The following is a 17700-nucleotide window of genomic DNA, read 5'->3' as shown; positions in this document are numbered from 1 at the left end:
AAACCTTATTCTCACATATACACTCACTTCTTATCCCCCTTCCCTGCCTTATTTTCCTTTGTAGTACTTTTTGAGACAGAGTCTCACTCTTGTCACCCAGGCTGGAGTGCAGTGGTGCAGTCTAGGCTCACTGCAACCTCCGCCTCCGGGGTTCAAGTGATTCTTGTGCCTCAGCCTCCCGAGTAGCTGGGATTACAGGCGAGCGCCACTATGCCTAGCTAATTTTTGTGTTTTTAGTAGAGACAGGGTTTCACCATGTTGCCCAGGCTGGTCTCGAACCCTTGAACTCAAGTGATCCACCGACCTCAGCCTCCCAGAGTGCTGGGATTATAGGTGTGAGCCGCCGTGCCTGGCTTTCTTTGAAGTACTTTCTAATGTATATTTATTTTGTTTATTTTCTGTCTTACTAGAATATAAACTCCATGAGGGCAGGGATTTTCTTTTTTTTTTTTTTTTTTTTTTTTTTTTTTTTTTTTTTTTAACTGGTGTCTGGAGAGTGTCAAGCAATGCTTGTTATAGAATAGGACTTCAGAAAATAGTTGATAAGAAAACTGTTTCAGTATATACAAATGCAGCCTTAGCATGGTATGTATATCTAATAGGAGAAAGTATTGCTTTTTGCACTTTTAGGAAGCATACCACTCTTAAAGTTATAGATGGCTTATTTTCATTGAACATTATGTGAACTGTTTTCTAAAACTTCAAAGTGAAATACACAATTAAATAGTTCTAATCAAATAAGCTACACTTCATTTTTAGGTTGCACGTTTATAGCAACAAATAATGTATTGAAATCTATTTTGTGCCAGGCCATGCATTCAATAAGTACTTAGCATATGCCCTCAAAAAGCTTATAATAGGAGAGATATACAAGTACTATGATTATGCTAGCACCGGGTTCCACCACCATACACAGGAGACACTCCTAACCCTTTAGGGAGAGGTAGGAGGCAAGTGCATGTGATGTCAGAGAAGGCCTCCTGGGATAATTGACACCCATATTGAAATCCGACATTCAAATAGAAATTAGCAGGAAGATGGTAGGTCTCTGCTCTTTAGAAATGCACTATCTAATGGGGCAGACAAATAACACAAGCAACCAAGCCTAACATACTGTGTTGTAAGAGATATGGTCATGAGTACTCATTGAACGTAGATGAGGAAGAGACTGATGCCTTTGGATAAAATAGAGAAAACATCCCATGGGAGATAAAACTTGAGCTAGGTATTGAAAGACAGGGATATGTTAGACAGAAGAAGTGGTTTATGAGGGAATGGAGACAAGAGCTGGCATTAGTGGGTTTGCAGAGTTATGAAAAGCTAAATCATGAGCAGAAATGCTAAGAGATGAAGCTGGAGGTAGGCAAGAACCAAATCGTAAAGGACCTTGAACACCGTGCTAAGGAGTTTGAAATTTATTCTAAGAGCAGGGAAGAAAATTGTGATGACCTCACCGTGGAGATTTCTACCCAGAAGCACACCGAAAAGAAACACCATTAAGTGATTTAGTTTAGCATTTTGATCTGAAACAAAAGACAAGTATGTTGGAAAACATCAGAAAGAGACTTGAGGATTGGGAAAAGAAAAGAGAAATGAAGACAGTGACATAGAGTTTTTCTGCTACAGTTTGGGACCTTAATCCTATATTCATGTGTCTACTTGGCAAGGAGATGCCCAGTGTCGATTAAAGGGTCAGTGGAGCTGAGTCAGTTTTCCAGGTTCTGATGGCCTTCGGCGTAGATTTATCAGATGCATATACTCCTTAGTGTTAATAAGGATGTTAGAGAATATCTCCTTGTGTGTACATGGGACTATCTTCAGTGACACTTATGTTGAGTAGATTAATAGTTACCCAAAGCTTTTCTTCAAGCCAGCATCCCAGATATTCCTTGGAGCTACAGTGAGACCAAAAAGAGCAATTCAACAACATTTTTTTTAAAAAGAGTAATTTTGAAACAGAGAGATACGTGAGGTTTATTATTACTAGTTCCTTCTACTTTTACATATTTTTAAATTTCATAATAAAAATATTTTTCTAAGTAGTGTAGTACCCAAGAAACTGATAATAACTCAAATATATGTTTATCCTCATTCACTAAATTTATTTTCCTTTCCTGCAACATTAGGCATAAATCTTTAAATGTGCTGCTTATATGATACTTGAAAAGTGTGTATTTTATTCAGTATTCTAACAACAAAGCAATATAATGCGTAGGATATGTTACAAATAAGAACAAATCACTGGCAACCCCAAAAATATATGTATATCTGTGCAGGTTAGGGAGAGCAATTTATAAAATGCCATTGTATAGTATAAACATAGAACGAATTAGTATAAACATAGAACAAATGTGGATTCCCCTTTTTGTGTGTGTGTGTGTGTGGCACTAATTTTCAGGAACAGTATTTCTTTAGGCCCTTAAATTCTTTAACAGGCTTTATAAAAGGTACCCAACATATCTTCCCATTCTTCAAAACGCTGTTGAACGGTGGTATGGAGAGCCAGCATGTACAACTCCCATCTTGAAACTTATGGCAGAACTGATGCAAAACAGGTAAGCAGTGTGACCGGCAGTGAAAAAAACAGTCTACTATTAGCAGAAATCTCCAACAGTCTGACTTTCTTTCTTGGTTTGTGTATTTTCAAGGTAGTTAGCAAAAGCCCAGGAACCAAGACTTAAGATGATTAGTGAAAACAGAATTAGAGACGTAAGATTGAGGCCTTTTGAGAGAAAGAACTACAGGATACTTGGCTGTCTATGGGGACTAGGGAAATAGAAAATAAATTGGAAGACTGCAGCCACCATTATTTAAAATATTCAAAGGTACAAAATGAAGGGAGGGCAGCTATTTTAACTATTTCAGTGCTTAAATGCAATTCTATAGAATTTTAAAGCAGGAAAGAAGTTTAGAGGTCTCTGAGTTGAGATGCTTTATTTGATGGAGAAGGAAACTGGTTCTCACAGCAATTCATGGGAACATAGTTTGCCTCAGAAGCTCTGGGAATTATTCCTGCTTTCACTTCTAAGCTATGCTTCTTCCTTTATGCCAAGATGCATGTATCTGGATGATTTATACACTCACAATTTTCATTGAGAGAGCAACTATAACACTTCTCTGAAATTGCCCAGTTGACCTTATAATTTGCATAGACTGGCAGAAATTCAAATATTCTGCATATAAATATTAACAAAGATGTAGCTAAAAGAGAAAATCTGGCAATAAGCCAATTGGGTTTAAAATATGTCATTGTGGATATGGCTTAGCACCAAATTACCTGTCACTTAGCCATCCTGTTTCATCAGTTGCCCTTTGTAAACTGTGTGTTTAGAAGGGAGGTATCCAGACAGGGAAAAGGTATGGGTTGCAGCTCTAATGTTACCTCTGGTGCTGAGTTTTTCACAGCAATAATTTAAAATTTTTACCCTAAAACAAGAAGTGAAAAAAGACCTTGCAAATAAAGAAATATTATTATCTATCTTTTTTTTAAACTGTTCATTTTTAAAAGCCACCCTCATAGGTGTCTTAAAGGAAGGGTGGCTTTGTATTTTATATTATAAATTTAGTGTGCTTTTTAATTATATTTCCATTTTCCAACCAGAAAATTGATATGATTTATTACTGATAGAACATTTAATACTAAAGGGAAAAAAATCATTGCATTGTATATTATAAAGTATTTTATGTCAGCCATAGGCAGATAATTCTTTTTTAATTTTACCTTAAGTTCTGGAATACATGTGCAGAATATGCAGGTTTGTTACATAGGTGTACATGTGCCATGGTGGTTTGCTGTACCTGTCAGCCCATCACCTAGGTTTTAAGCCCCGCATGCATTAGGTATTTGTCCTAATGCTCTCCATCCCCTTGCCCCCCATCCCCCAACAGGCCCCAGTGTGTGATGTTCCCCTCCCTGTGTCCATGTGATCTCATTGTTCAACTCCCACTTATGAGTGAGAACATCTGGTGTTTGGTTTTCTGTTCCTGTGTTAGTTTGCTGAGAATGATGGTTTCCTGCTTCATCCATGTCCCTGCAAAGGACATGAACTCATTCTTTTTTATGGCTGCATAGTATTCCATGGTATATATGTGCCATATTTTCTTAATCCAGTCTGTCATTGATGGACATTTGGGTTGGTTCCAAGTCTTTGCTATTGTGAACAGTGCCGCAATAAACATACGTGTGCATGTGTTTTCATAGCAGCATGATTTATAATCCTTTGGGTATATACCCAGTAATGGGATGGCTGGGTCAAATGGTATTTCTGATTCTAGATCCTTGAGGAATGGCCACACTGTCTTCCACAATGGTTGAACTAATTTACACTCCCGCCAACAATGTAAAAGCATTCCTATTTCTCCACAGCCTCACCAGCATCTGTTGTTTCCTGACTCCTTAATGATTACCATTCTAACAGGCATGAGACGGTATCTCACTGTGGTTTTGATTTGCATTTCTCTAATGACCAGTGATGATGAGCTTTTTTTTTCATATTTTGTTGGCCACATAAATGTCTTCTTTTGAGAAGTATCTGTTCATATTCTGTGCTCACTTTTTGATGGAGTTGTTTGTTTTTTTCTTGTAAATTCGTTTAAGTTCCGTGTAGATTCTGGATATTAAACCATTGTCAGATGGATAGATTGCAAAAATTTTCTCCCATTCTGTAGGTTGCCTGTTCACTCTGATGATAGTTTCTTTTGCTGTACAGAAGCTCTTCAGTTTGATTAGATCCCGTTTGTCAGTGTTGGCTTTTGTTGCGATTGCTTTTGGTGTTTTCATCATGAAGTCTCTGCCCATGCCTGTGTCCTGAAAGGTATTTCCTAGGTTTTCTTCTAGGATTTTTATGGTTTTGGTTTTTACATTTAAGTCTTTAATCCATCTTGAGTTAATTTTTGCATAAGGTGTAAGGAAGGGGTCCAGTTTCAGTTTTCTGCATATGGCTAGCCAGTTTTCCCAGCACCATTTATTAAATAGGAGATCTTTTCCCCATTGCTTGTTATTGTCAGGTTTGTCAAAGATTAGATAGTTGTAGAAGTGTGGTGTTATTTCTGAGGCCTCTATTCTGTTCCATTGGTCTATGTATCTGTTTTTGTACCAGTATCATGCTATTTTGGTTACTGTAGCCTTGTAGTATAGTATGAAGTCAGGTGGCATGATGCCTCCAGCTTTGTTCTTTTTGCTTAGGATTGTCTTGGCTATACAGGCTCATTCTTGGTTCCATATGAAATTTAAAGTAGTTTTTTCTAGTTCCGCAAAGAAAGATACTGGCCGTTTGGGAATAGCATGTAATCTATAAATTACTTTGAGCAGGATGGCCATTTTCATGATACTGATTTCTTCCTATCCATGAGCATGGAATGTTTTTCCATTTATTTGTGTCCTCTCTTATTTCCTTGAGCAGTGGTTTGTAGTTCTCCTTGAAAAGGTCATTCACGTCCCTTATAAGTTGTATTCCTAAGTATTGTATTCTCTTTGGAGCAATTGCAAATGGGAGTTCACTCATGATTTGGCTCTCTGCTTGTCTATTGTTCGTGTATAGGAATGCTTGTGATTTTTGCACATTGATTTTGTATCCTGAGACTTTGCTGAAATTGCTTATCAGCTTAAGGAGTTTTGGGGCTGAAACAATGGGGTTTTCTAAATATACAGTCATGTCATCTGCAAACAGAGACAATTTGACTTCCTCTCTTCCTATCTGAATACCCTTTATTTCTTTCTCTTGCCTGATTGCCCTGGCCAGAACTTCCAATACTTCGTTGAATAGGAGTAGTAAGCATTGTTGTCTTGTGCTGGTTTTCAAAGGGAATGCTTCCAGTTTTTGCCCATTCAGTATGATACTGGCTGTGGGTTTGTCATAAATAGCTCTTACTATTTTGAGATATGTTCCATCAATACCTAGTTTATTGAGAGTTCTTAGCATGGAGGGATGTTGAATTTTATCGAAGGCCTTTTCTGCATCTATTGAGATAATCATATGTGACTTTTGTCATTGGTTCTGTTTATGTGATGGATTATGTTTATTGATTTGCATATGTTGAACCAGTTTTGCATCCTAGGGATAAAGCCAACTTCATCGTGGTGGATAAGCTTTTTAATGTGCTGCTGGATTCAGTTTGTCAGTATTTTATTGAGGATTTTCGCATTGATGTTCATCAGGGATATTGACCTGAAATTTTCTCTTTTTGTTGTGTTTCTGCCAGGTTTTGGTATCAGGATGATGCTGGCCTCATAAAATGAGTTAGGGAGGGGTCTGTCTTTTTCTGTTGTTTGGAACAGCTTCAGAAGGAATGGTACCAGCTCCTTTTGGTACCTATGGTAGAATTTGGCTGTTATTTTGTCTGGGCTTTTTTTGTTTGGTAGGCTATTAATTACTGCCTCAATTTCAGAACTTGTTATTGGTCTTTTCAGGGATTTGACTTGCTCCTGATTTAGTCTTGGGAAGGTGTATGTGTCCAGGAATTTATCCATTTCTTCTGGATTTTCTAGTTTATTTGTGTAGAGGTGTTTATAGTATTTGATGGTAGATTGTATCTCTGTGGGATCAGTGGTGATATCCCCTTTATCATTTTTATTGTGTCTATTTGATTCTTCTCTCCTTTCTTCTTTATTAATCTAGATAGTGGTCCATCTATTTTGTTAATTTTTTCAAAAAAAAAAACGGCTCCTGGATTCATGGATTTTTCGAAGGGTTTTTCATGTCTCTATCTCCTTCAGTTCTGCTCTGATCTTAGTTATTTCTTGTCTTCAGCTAGCTTTTGAATGTGCTTGCTCTTGCTTCTCTAGTTCTTTTAATTGTGATGTTAGGGTGTCTATTTTAGATCTTTCCAGCTTTCTGTTGTGGGCATTTAGTGCTATAACTTTCCCTATAACACTGCTTTAGCTGTGTCCCAGAGATTCTGGCACGTTGTCTCTTTGTTCTCATTGGTTTTAAAGAACTTATTTTTTTCTGACTTAATTTTATTATTTACCCAGTAGTCATTCAGGAGCAGGTTATTCAGTTTCCCTGTAGTTGTGTGGTTCTGAGTGAGTCTCTTAATGCTGAGTTCTAATTTGATTGCACTGTGGTCTGAGAGACTGTTTGTTATGATTTCTGTTCATTTGCATTTGCTGAGGAGTATTTTACTCCCAATTATGTAGTCGATTTTAGAATACGTGCAATGTGGCACTGAGAAGAATATATACTCTGTCGATTTGGAGTGGAGAGTTCTGTAGATGTCTATTAGGTCTACTTGGTCCAGACCTGAGTTCAAGTCCTGAATATCCTTCTTAATTTTCTATCTCATCGATCTGTCTAATATTGACAGTGGGGTGTTAAAGTCTCCCACTATTACTGTGTGGGAGTCTAAATCTCTTTATGTATCTCTAAGAACTTGTTTTATGAATCTGGGTGCTCCTGTATTGGGTGCATGTATATTTATGTTAACTCTTCTTGTTGCATTGATCCCTTTACCATTATGTAACGCCCTTCATTTTTTGTTTTTTTGTTTTTTGAGTCTGTTTCATCTCAGAGACTAGGATTGCCATGCCTGCTTTTTTTCTATTTGCTTGGTAAATATTCCTCTATCCCTTCATTTTGAGCCTATGTGTGTGTTTGCATGTGAGATGGGTCTCCTGAATACAGCACACCAATGGGTCTTAACTCTTTATCCAATTTGCCAGTCTGTATCTTTTAATTGGGGCATTCAGCCCATTTACATTTAAGGTTAATATTATATGTGAATTTGATCCTGTCATCATGATGCTAGCTGGTTATTTTGCACATTAGTTGATGCAGTCTCTTCATAGTGTCATTAGTCTTTATATTTTGGTGTGTTTTTGCAGTGGCTGGTACCAGATTTTCCTTTCCATATTGAGTGCTTCCTATAGGAGCTCTTGTAAGGCAGACCTGGTGGTGACAAAATCCCTCAGCATTTGCTTGTCTGTAAAGGATTTTATTTCTCCTTTGCTTATGAAGCTTAGTTTGGCTGGATATGAAATTCTAGGTTGAAAATTCTTTTCTTTTTTTTATTATTATTATTTTTTTAATTATACTTTAAGTTTTAGGGTACATGTGCATAACGTGCAGGTTTGTTACATATGTATACTTGTGCCATGTTGGTGTGCTGCACCCATCAACTCGTCAGCACCCATCAACTTGTCATTTACATCAGGTATAACTACCAATGCAATCCCTCCCACCTCCCCCCTCCCCGTGATAGGCCCCAGTGTGTGATGTTCCCCTTCCCGAGTCCAAGTGATCTCATTGTTCGGTTCCCACCTATGAGTGAGAACATGCGGTGTTTGGTTTTCTGTTCTTGTGATAGTTTGCTGAGAATGATGGTTTCCAGCTGCATCCATGTCCCTACAAAGGACTCAAACTCATCCTTTTTTATGGCTACATAGTATTCCATGGTGTATATGTGCCACATTTTCTTAATCCAGTCTGTCACTGATGGACATTTGGGTTGATTCCAAGTATTTGCTATTGTGAATAGTGCCGCAACCTACAGAATGGGAGAAAATTTTTGCAACCTACTCATCTGACAAAGGGCTAATATCCAGAACCTACAAAGAACTCAAACAAATTTCCAAGAAAAAAACAAACAACCCCATCAAAAAGTGGGCAAAGGATATGAACAGACATTTCTCAAAAGAAGACATTCATACAGCCAACAGACACGTGAAAAAATGCTCATCATCACTGGCCATCAGAAAAATGCAAATCAAAACCACAATGAGATACCCTCTCACACCAGTTAGAATGGCAATCATTAAAAAGTTCAACCATTATGGAAAACAGTATGGCGATTCCTCAAGGATCTAGAACTAGAAGTACCGTATGACCCAGCCATCCCATTACTGGGTATATACCCAAAGGATTATAAATCATGCTGCTATAAAGACACATGCACACATATGTTTATTGCGGCACTATTCACAATAGAAAATTATTTAAGAGTGTCGAATATCGGCCCCCACTCTCTTCTGGCTTATAGGGTTTCTGCAGAGAGATTCGCTGTTAGTCTGATGGGCTTCTCTTTGTAGGTAACCTGACCTTTCTCTCTGGCTGCCCTTAACATTTTTTCCTTCGTTTCAACCTTGGAGAATCTGATGATTATGTGTCTTGGGGTTGCTCTTCTCGAGGAGTGTGTTAGTGGTGTTCTCTGTATTTCCTGATTTTGAATGTTGGCCCGTCTTGCTAGGTTGGAGAAGTTCTGTTGAAGAATATCCTGAAATGTGTTTTCCAACTTGGTTCCATTCTCCCTGTCACTTTCAGGTACACCAATCAGTGGCAGGTTTGGTCTTTTCACATAGTCCCATTTTTCTTGGAGGCTTTGTTCTTCCCATTCTTTTTTGTCTAATCTTGTCTTCACATTTTATTTCATTAAGTTTATCTTCAGTCTCTGATCTCCTTTCTTCCGCTTGATCGATTTGGCTATTGATACTTGTGTATGCTTCACGAAGTTCTCATGCCATGTTTTTCAGCTCCATAAGGTCATTTATGTTCTTCTCTAAATTGATTATTCCAGTTAGCAGCTCCTCTAACCTTTTATCAAGTTTCTTTGTTTCCTTACATTGGATTAGAACATGCTCCTTTAGCTCAGAGGAGTTTGTTATTACCCACCTTCTGAAGCCTACTTCTGTCAATTCATGTGTCTTATTCTCTCCAGTTTTGTGCCCTTGCTGGAGAGGAGCTGCGATCATTTGGAGGAGAAGAGGCATTCTGGTTTTTGGAATTTTCAGTGTTTTTTCTGCTCGTTTTTCCTCATCTTTGTGTATGTATCTAACTTCGATCTTTGAGGCTGATGACCTTTAAATGGAGTTTTTGTATGGGGGGTCCTTCATGTTCATGTTGATGTTGTTGCTTTGTGTTTGTTAGTTTTTCTTCTAACAGGTCCCTCTTCTGCAGGTCTGCTGCAGTTTGCTGGAGGTCCACTCCAGGCCCTGTTTGCCTGGGTGTCATTAGTGAAGGCTGCAGAACAGCAAAGGCTGCTGTCTGCTCCTTCCTCTGGAAGCTTTGTCCTGGAGGGACGCCAGCCTGATGCCAGCCAGAGCTCTCCTGTGTGTCGACCCCTGTTGGGAGGTTTCTCCCATTCAGGAAGCACGGGGGTCAGGGACCAACTTGAGGAGGCAGTCTGTCCCTTAGCAGAGCTGGTGTGCTGTGCTGGGAGAATCCCTCTTGTCAGGATCGGCTGCTCTCCTCAGAGCCAGCAGGCAGGAATGATTAAATCTGCTGAAGTTGTGCCCACAGTCGCCCCTTCCTTCAGGTGCTCTGTCCCAGGAAGATGGGGGTTTTGTCTGTAAGCCCCTGACTGGGGCTATCACCTTTCCTTCAGAGATGCCCTGCCCAGTGAGGAGGAATCTAGAGAAGCAGCCTGGCCATAGCTGCTTTGCCACACCTAGCCCAGACCTTCCATCCTCCTTAGCACTGTCAGGGGAAAACTGCCTACTAAAACCTCAGTAATGGCGTATGCCCCTCCTCCCACCAAGCTCGATTGTCCCAGGTCAACTTCAGACTGCTGTGCTGGCAGTGAGAATTTCAAACCAGTGGTTCTTAGCTTGCTGGGCTCCGTGGGAGTGGGACCTGCTGAGCAATACCACTTGGTTCCCTGGCTTCAGCACCCTTTCCAAGGGAGTGAATGGTTCTGTCCCACTAGGGTTCCAGGCGCCACCGGAGTATGAAACATTACTCCTGCAGCTAGCTCGGTGTCTGCCCAAACAGCTGCCCAGTTTTGTGCTTGAAACCCAGGGTCCTGGTGGTATAAGCACACAAGGGAATCTCCTGATCTGCGTATTGCAAAAACCATGGGAAAAGCATAGTAACCCGGCCGGGTAGCACATTTCATCATGGCTTACCTTGGCTGAGGGATGGAGGTCCCCAGCTCCTTGTGCTTCCCAGGTGAAATGATGCCCCATCCTGCTTCTGCTCATCCTGTGTGCCTAACCAGTCCCAATGAGCTGAATCGGGTACCTCACGTGGAAATGCAGAAATCACCCACCTTCTGCATTGGTCTCGCTGGGAGCTGCAGACCGGAGCTCTTCCTATTCGGCCATCTAGGCCCCTCCCCAGATGATTTTTTTTTTTTTTTTTTTTTTTGAGACAGAGTCTCAGCCTGTTGCCCAGGCTGGAGTGCAGTGGCCCAATCTTGACTCATTGCAACCTCCACCTCCCAGGTTCAAGTGATTCTCCTGCCTCAGCCTCCTGAGTAGCTGGGATACAAGCATGTGCCACCACACCTGGCTAATTTTTGTGTTTTTAGTAGGGACAGGGTTTTGCCATATTGGCCAGGCTGGTCTCAAACTCCTGACCTCAGGTGATTCACCTGTCTCGGCCTCCCAAAGTGCTGGGATTACAAGCATGAGCCACTGCGCCTGGCCCAGATGATTCTTATGTAGCACAACTGTCCTAAGAATTACCTTCTGAAATTTTGTTATTTTGGAAAATGTTATCTTGCCTATATTTCTCTAGAATTTAATGCAAATTATGTATATGCATTTCTTTAATCAGAACTTGCATGCCAACAATCATATGTTCATAATAATATTTCTAATAGGTAATCATTGCACTTAATACTAAAGCATTTTTAAAAAGCATGGAAAAGCAAAAAGTTGTTTTATTCTTGGTAAACAGGTATTTAGCAATGTCTTGCTTTTTGGTAGTTTTTGTTTTGCTAATCCTTTTTTTAAAATACCACTATTTCTTAAAAGCCAAAGCAATGTTTAAAAATCAAATATGTCAGGAGGTCATGTTAGTTCTTTACCCTGTTCACACTTCTCCAACCCCAGCAGGAACCAGGGAAGTAGAATTGCTCTCAGTGAACTTATGAGATTTGTTTCTGTTTACTTAAGTTGTATGTAGTGGAAACTGTCATGTGTTTGAAATATGCTTGAAGTATCAGGTAATTCATTACACATATGTGCAGTATTTTAAAAGTACTGGATTTCCTATTCATCACTTTAGAATTTGTTTTAAAAATGTATATCAGGCACTGCAGGAAACCTCAAATGTAAATATATATCATTATCCAAGTATTTGTCTAAACTTAGACACCTGGGATGTTTTATTATTATCCATCATCCAGTTGGCATGAAAGAAGGGGCAAGAAATCTGTGATAAAGAATGTCAGGATATCGTTTTGACAGATAAAAAAGAACTCTTTGATTTAGCAAAAAATGAAAATAATTCTTCCTAATTGTCCTACTATCTTTAGAGTGAAGAAATTAGCATACGTATGTTATCAACAGTTTATAATATAGAGTGGAATTTAAGAGACAATTGTACTGCTGCTACTTCTTATAAATGAAAATGCTAGGCATTTGAAATCTGTGTTTGATTTCTTTATCTTCACATATAGTCCATTTTTTTTCTGTATTTCTTAGATCCCAGCGTCTGAATTTCGATGTATCATCTCCTAATGGAATTCTTCTCTTCAGAGAAGCTAGTAAAATGGTTTGCACTTACGGTGAGTATCCTTTTCCATGTGTCTCTGCAATATCGTCTTATCTCTTTGGAGGAAAGAAAGATGTTAGTTATTTTGTTCTTTTGAACTTTCATATCTTTATGAATTTGTGAAGTGGGTAATACAAGTGCACAAAGCCAGGTAGCTATCATATTGGCATCAGGAGAAGTAAGCAGCATGCCTTTGACTAAATCATGCCTGACCAACTTGATGAATTTCTTTTGGATAAAATTGCAGTGTCAGTAGATGAGGGAATACACTAGATAGAATATTGAAAAGTTACAGCATATTCAAAATTACTCAGAGTTACATCAGGGAGTTTACTATGTTGAACCAAGGAATGCTTAAATCAGGATGTCACTGAATTGTAGGAAAATATCCTTGTAAAGAGGAGTAAATATTTTATTATGAGGAACTTTTGGGTACTGCACCTCTAGAAGCAGAGTTCTACAGGAAAGATTGTCCTATTCAGTTATAGTCCTAAATTTAGTATTTGGTTAGCAGTTTGGCCCTTACAACTACCATAAACTCTAATATTTACCAATTCTGACACTGTCATCAATGAAATTCTCTACTCTCTGTGACCTGTATGTAGATAGGGAATGGAGATAGGATGGATAAAAATCCTCTGTAATCTAATTTGGCACACAGTGACTGAATGTCAACTGAGCTGGGCTCTGTGCAATGCGCTTCTCCTTGATAAATGTTTCCCTGTGTCCTTTTTTTCCCCCGTCTGTTCTTTCCCAAATCAACAGCAAAGTCTTAAGTAAATTTAGTCTTAAAAATTGCCTGATTCTTTTTTTTTTTTTTTTTTTTTGAGATGGAGTCCCACTCTGACACCCAGACTGGACAGTGCAGTGGCACAATCTCAGCTCAATGCAACCTCCACATCCCAGGCTCAGGTGATCCTCCCACCTCAGCCTCCCGAGTAGCTGGGGTTATAGGCACGCCACCGCACCTGGCTAATTTTTGTATTTTTAATAGAGGCAGGGTTTCACCATGTTGGCCAGGCTGATCTCGAACTCTGACCTCAAGTGATCCACCCACCTTGGCCTCCCAAAGTAATGGGATTGATTACAGGCATGAGCCACTGCACCCAGCCGTGATTCTCCTATTTCTTTTTGAGTATCAAGAAACAAACTACAAAATTTTATAAAGTCTCTTTATTTTAATTCTGCATGTGTTTGTGCATGTATGTAAGAACAACCAATAGAAGCATTATCACTTTTTTTAAAGTAAAAGCCTATTTTTAAAAAGAAAAAAATGGGTGTTTTAAGTTGTTTTTACCTCATTTCAGAACACATTCTGGGGCTCTGATCTGTATACATTGTGGGCCTCCATTAAAATACTTCATTTTAATTGCACATCTGATTTGTAGAATTTGAGATTTTTCATATGTAAAAACTAGAGAAAGCACCTATATAGGAGAGTAAACCTGTACTCTCTTATTTTCATCCATACCAGTAACTACATTGCCACAACTTTTGTATCCTGTTTGAAAATAGACACATTAAAATCATATAAAGTGGGCTGGATACAGTGGCTTATGCCTGTAATCCCAGCACTTTGGGAGGCCAGGGCAGGCAGATCACTTGAGGCCAGGAGTTCAAGACCAGCCTGATCAACATGGTGAAACCCCATCTCTACTAAAAATACAAAAAATTAGCCAGGCGTGGTGGCAGGCACCTGTAATCCCAGCTACTCAGGAGACTGAGGCAGGAGAATCGTTTGAACCTGGGAGACGGAGTTGCAGTGAGCCAGTATTGCACCATTGTGCTCCAGCCTGGGCAACAAGAGCGAAACTCTGTCTCAAAAAATAAAATAAAAATAAAATCATATAAAGTGGAAATACTTTGCCTCCTAGAGGTAAAAATGGACGCATTTAAAAAAAGTCTAATACAATTTGCCATACTTTTAGTGTATATCTAATTCTATTCCATGTTTTGTCATATAAGATGTGTGTCTGGACCTTTTTTCAAAAACAGCATGGTATATTAGAAAAAGCACAGTTTTCGGATTTATAAGATCTGAGTACTAATCCTATTACCAATACTTTATCAACTCCATGACCTTCAGCTATAATACTATATATACCTCTTTGTGACTAGTTTTCTCTTGTATAAAATTAGGACTACTAAATACGTACTGACTTACCTGCCTAGTTGGGATTAAAAAGCTTAATTGAGCTGTTCTGATAAAAGGCCTGACACAGGAGGTAACATGGAGTAGTTAATCGGTGTTTATGCCTCTCCTTGTTCCAAAGCCTATCTCTTATACTCACCAAGCCAGCCTTCTTTGGACAGGGGTTCAACAACCCACATCATTGTTTTGCTCAGCAGTGCTTCCTGTTTGGATCACACTGCCCTGCTTCCTCTGCCTGTAACCAGTGATGAGTTTCTGTTTCCTCACTTACCTAAAGGAAATAAACAGCACATATGTAAGAATCTCTTAGTAATCAATAGAACTTTAACTATGCATATGTTAGATTCCTGTTACCAGTTACAATTGTATCATTCCTACCCCTTTCTCTGGATCTTTCTTTTCACTAAATGTATTTTTTCTTTGGGGGCTTATTTACTGTTGCACTAGGGCTGTTAAGAGAAGCCAGCTTCCTCTTCCAGTATCACTGACTTTCTAGGGCAGAATGTATGTCCAGTAAGTGACACCAAAAGGAATCTGACAGAACAATGCCAAATCTATGGGCTTCAAAAGTTGTTCCGTTCTCTGTTGGGTTGTCTGACATAGAAAAAGACATTGCAGCAAAAGTTGAGAAAAATAACTATGTGAGGATTATATTGGAGGAGGAGGAAGAGGAGACAGAAGAGAAAGGAAATGAAAGGATAGGAGAAGTGAAGTGGAGTGGGGGAAGAGGCAAAACCTTCAGAGCATTCTTGCAAAGAAAAGCCAGTAAGGAGTTTTCTTACCCAGAAGAAAGACAAGGTTAGAGTAAGGCTCTGCTCTTCAATTTAGACTAATAGTACTGGTAGCCTTCCTTTTGTTATCAAAAGGAAGTCTTGTATTATATTAGACCATTTATCTTATATTAGACCATTTATCATACATTACCCTGTTGAATCCTCAAGGTAGGTATTATATGCTACTCACCAAGTTATATGACCTTGGTTAAGTTGCAAGCCTCTCTTGCTTCAGCTTCTCATTAGAGAAAATACTACATACCTCAAAGACATGGTTGTGAGAATTCAGTTAGGTAATGTGTGGAAAGCCCTTAGAGTAGTTACTGACTGTGATTACTGTTATGAAGAAATTGAAGCTCATAGAGGTTAAAAATATTGCCAAATATTAGCTAGCTAGCAAGTAGCTGAATTGGAATTTCATTCAGTCATACTGACAGTAGTTCTTTTCATATTCTTTACTGCCTCTTGGGATTTGCCAAAGTAAGATTTTACCATGGATATTTATGATGAAGCACTGTTCTTTAAAGTATGGTGATTTCTATCTCTAAACTTAAAGGAAATCAAAGGTTCAATGGAAAAGTGTCCTTTAACTGGGTCACCAGTGACTCTGACAGTGACTTTGATACATGCACTTTACATAGAATAATAGAAAAATGTCCTTAACCTCTACTAATTCTCTTGCTGGTCCACATAAGCCATCCGATTTGTCTGTCTTTACCTTCTGTAATGTTTTAGTACCCGTGCTTTTACCTCTGAAAATTCTAATATACACATTGGAGGAAGATCATGTAGTTGCCATTCAGGAGTCTACAAGATGAGGGAAAGAGTGACTGGGAGGGCACAGAAGAGCCAGGATTGTTAATTTCTTTGGTAAGCCGAGGTGAAGGAAAGGGAAGCCATTAGAGGAAAAAGGCCAGAACATTCTGTGATCCCTTCTGTTTCCATCCTCACTGGGTTTCTTCTCTGATCACCTCTAATGGGCAGTTTTTGGTTAGTCAGTGATCAGGGCGGTGCAGAGAGGGAAGGAATCATTTCCAAATGCAACTGACTTGTTATGTATTTTGTAAAATACCTCCACCTCACTGCTCTGTGAGACTGGCAGAAAAATAATACTTTTGATATGCTGTTTTATTTATCTACAGTCTGTCATGATATACTTTGATGTAAGTTTTTAATTTTGCTTCAGCTCTCAGCTCCTCTTGCCGTTACAGCTCAGGGTCAGCAATGAGGTTAGCCACAGTAGCACAAAACAATTTCCTGTTTGTACAGCCCAGGTAACATTTGGGTGAGGATTAAATTTTACCACATTTTCTACTAGCCCAAGCCTATTATTTCTAATGAGTTTTAAATTGCTTCAAGAACATGTATTTCAAAACTTAGTGCTATGATCCGTTCAGCCTGAGCAACTTAATAAAAGAAATTTCTTTCTTAAATTTTTGGTTAAAATGTTGCATGCAGTGTAATAAATGTTATTACTTTGGAAACCTACTTCTCAGTTTTAAGAACTGGATGATTTTTATGTTCAATTTCCATTTGTCTAATCTTTCCTTCTCTTTGCCTCTGGGTCCTGGTATCTTTAGTGACATCTGTTGGTTGAAGAGTGCACAGAAGGGAGAAATAATGATTGTTTTCATAAGATTGGCCAAAATAGAACTGCTTCATTTCTTCCTTAGGTACCGATTTAAGAATGCAATGTATAAAGATTCTAAACTTTAAAAATGGATGGTACAAGCTATGATTAGTCACTGTACATAAGAATTTATGTCAGGGTTCTTTTAAGCAGTATATGCTCTGGGTGTATGTAAGGTATAACTTAATAGGCATAAATTGAATTTCTAAAGTGGTATACAAGCCACTGTTTCTCATCATCACCTAGATAACAGGCCATTTGTTTTCACCGTTGGTTTTACAGAGCTTTAGGGGCCTGTGAAAGTGCCACAGCAGCCCTCCAGAAAAAGGGGGAAAGAAGACTACTTTGCCACTTTGACCAGAACCACCCATCTTTGTAGTTACACTAGACTTGTCCGTAAAAGCTATCACCTGTTAGGGCTTTTTTAAAAAAAAAAAAAGAGGCTGAAAATCACTTGCATGTACTATCAGAAGTGTTATAAGAATGGAAGATTAGGATGGTATACAGGCATACTTCTTTTTGTTGTACTTTGCAGATACTGCATTTTTTATAAATTGAAAGTTTACAGCAACCCTGCATCGAGCAAGTGTATCAGTGCCAGCATATGCTTACTTTGTGTCTCTGAGTCACAGTAATAAATGTGTGTGTACTGACTGCTCTGCTCTGGCCATTCCCCTTCTCTTCCCCTCTCCTCCGGTCACCCTATTCTCTGAC

At 39.0% G+C, this 17700-nt stretch overlaps 1 protein-coding gene across 1 annotated transcript in view; it reads left to right on the top strand.

Moving 5' to 3' along the window:
- The window catches only part of RANBP17 (RAN binding protein 17), a 434944-nt gene that overhangs the window by 343002 nt on the left and 74242 nt on the right, over window positions 1-17700 (top strand). The window contains exons 21-22 of the mRNA XM_030927988.1: window positions 2448-2555; window positions 12362-12444. Of these exons, the coding sequence (XP_030783848.1) occupies window positions 2448-2555; window positions 12362-12444 (191 nt within the window). The remainder of the gene's footprint in view (window positions 1-2447; window positions 2556-12361; window positions 12445-17700) is intronic.

Source organism: Rhinopithecus roxellana, chromosome 3 (assembly GCF_007565055.1).
Source record: "Rhinopithecus roxellana isolate Shanxi Qingling chromosome 3, ASM756505v1, whole genome shotgun sequence".
In the NCBI taxonomy this organism is placed as follows: domain Eukaryota; kingdom Metazoa; phylum Chordata; class Mammalia; order Primates; family Cercopithecidae; genus Rhinopithecus; species Rhinopithecus roxellana.
This window is presented reverse-complemented; position numbering and strand designations above follow the sequence as displayed.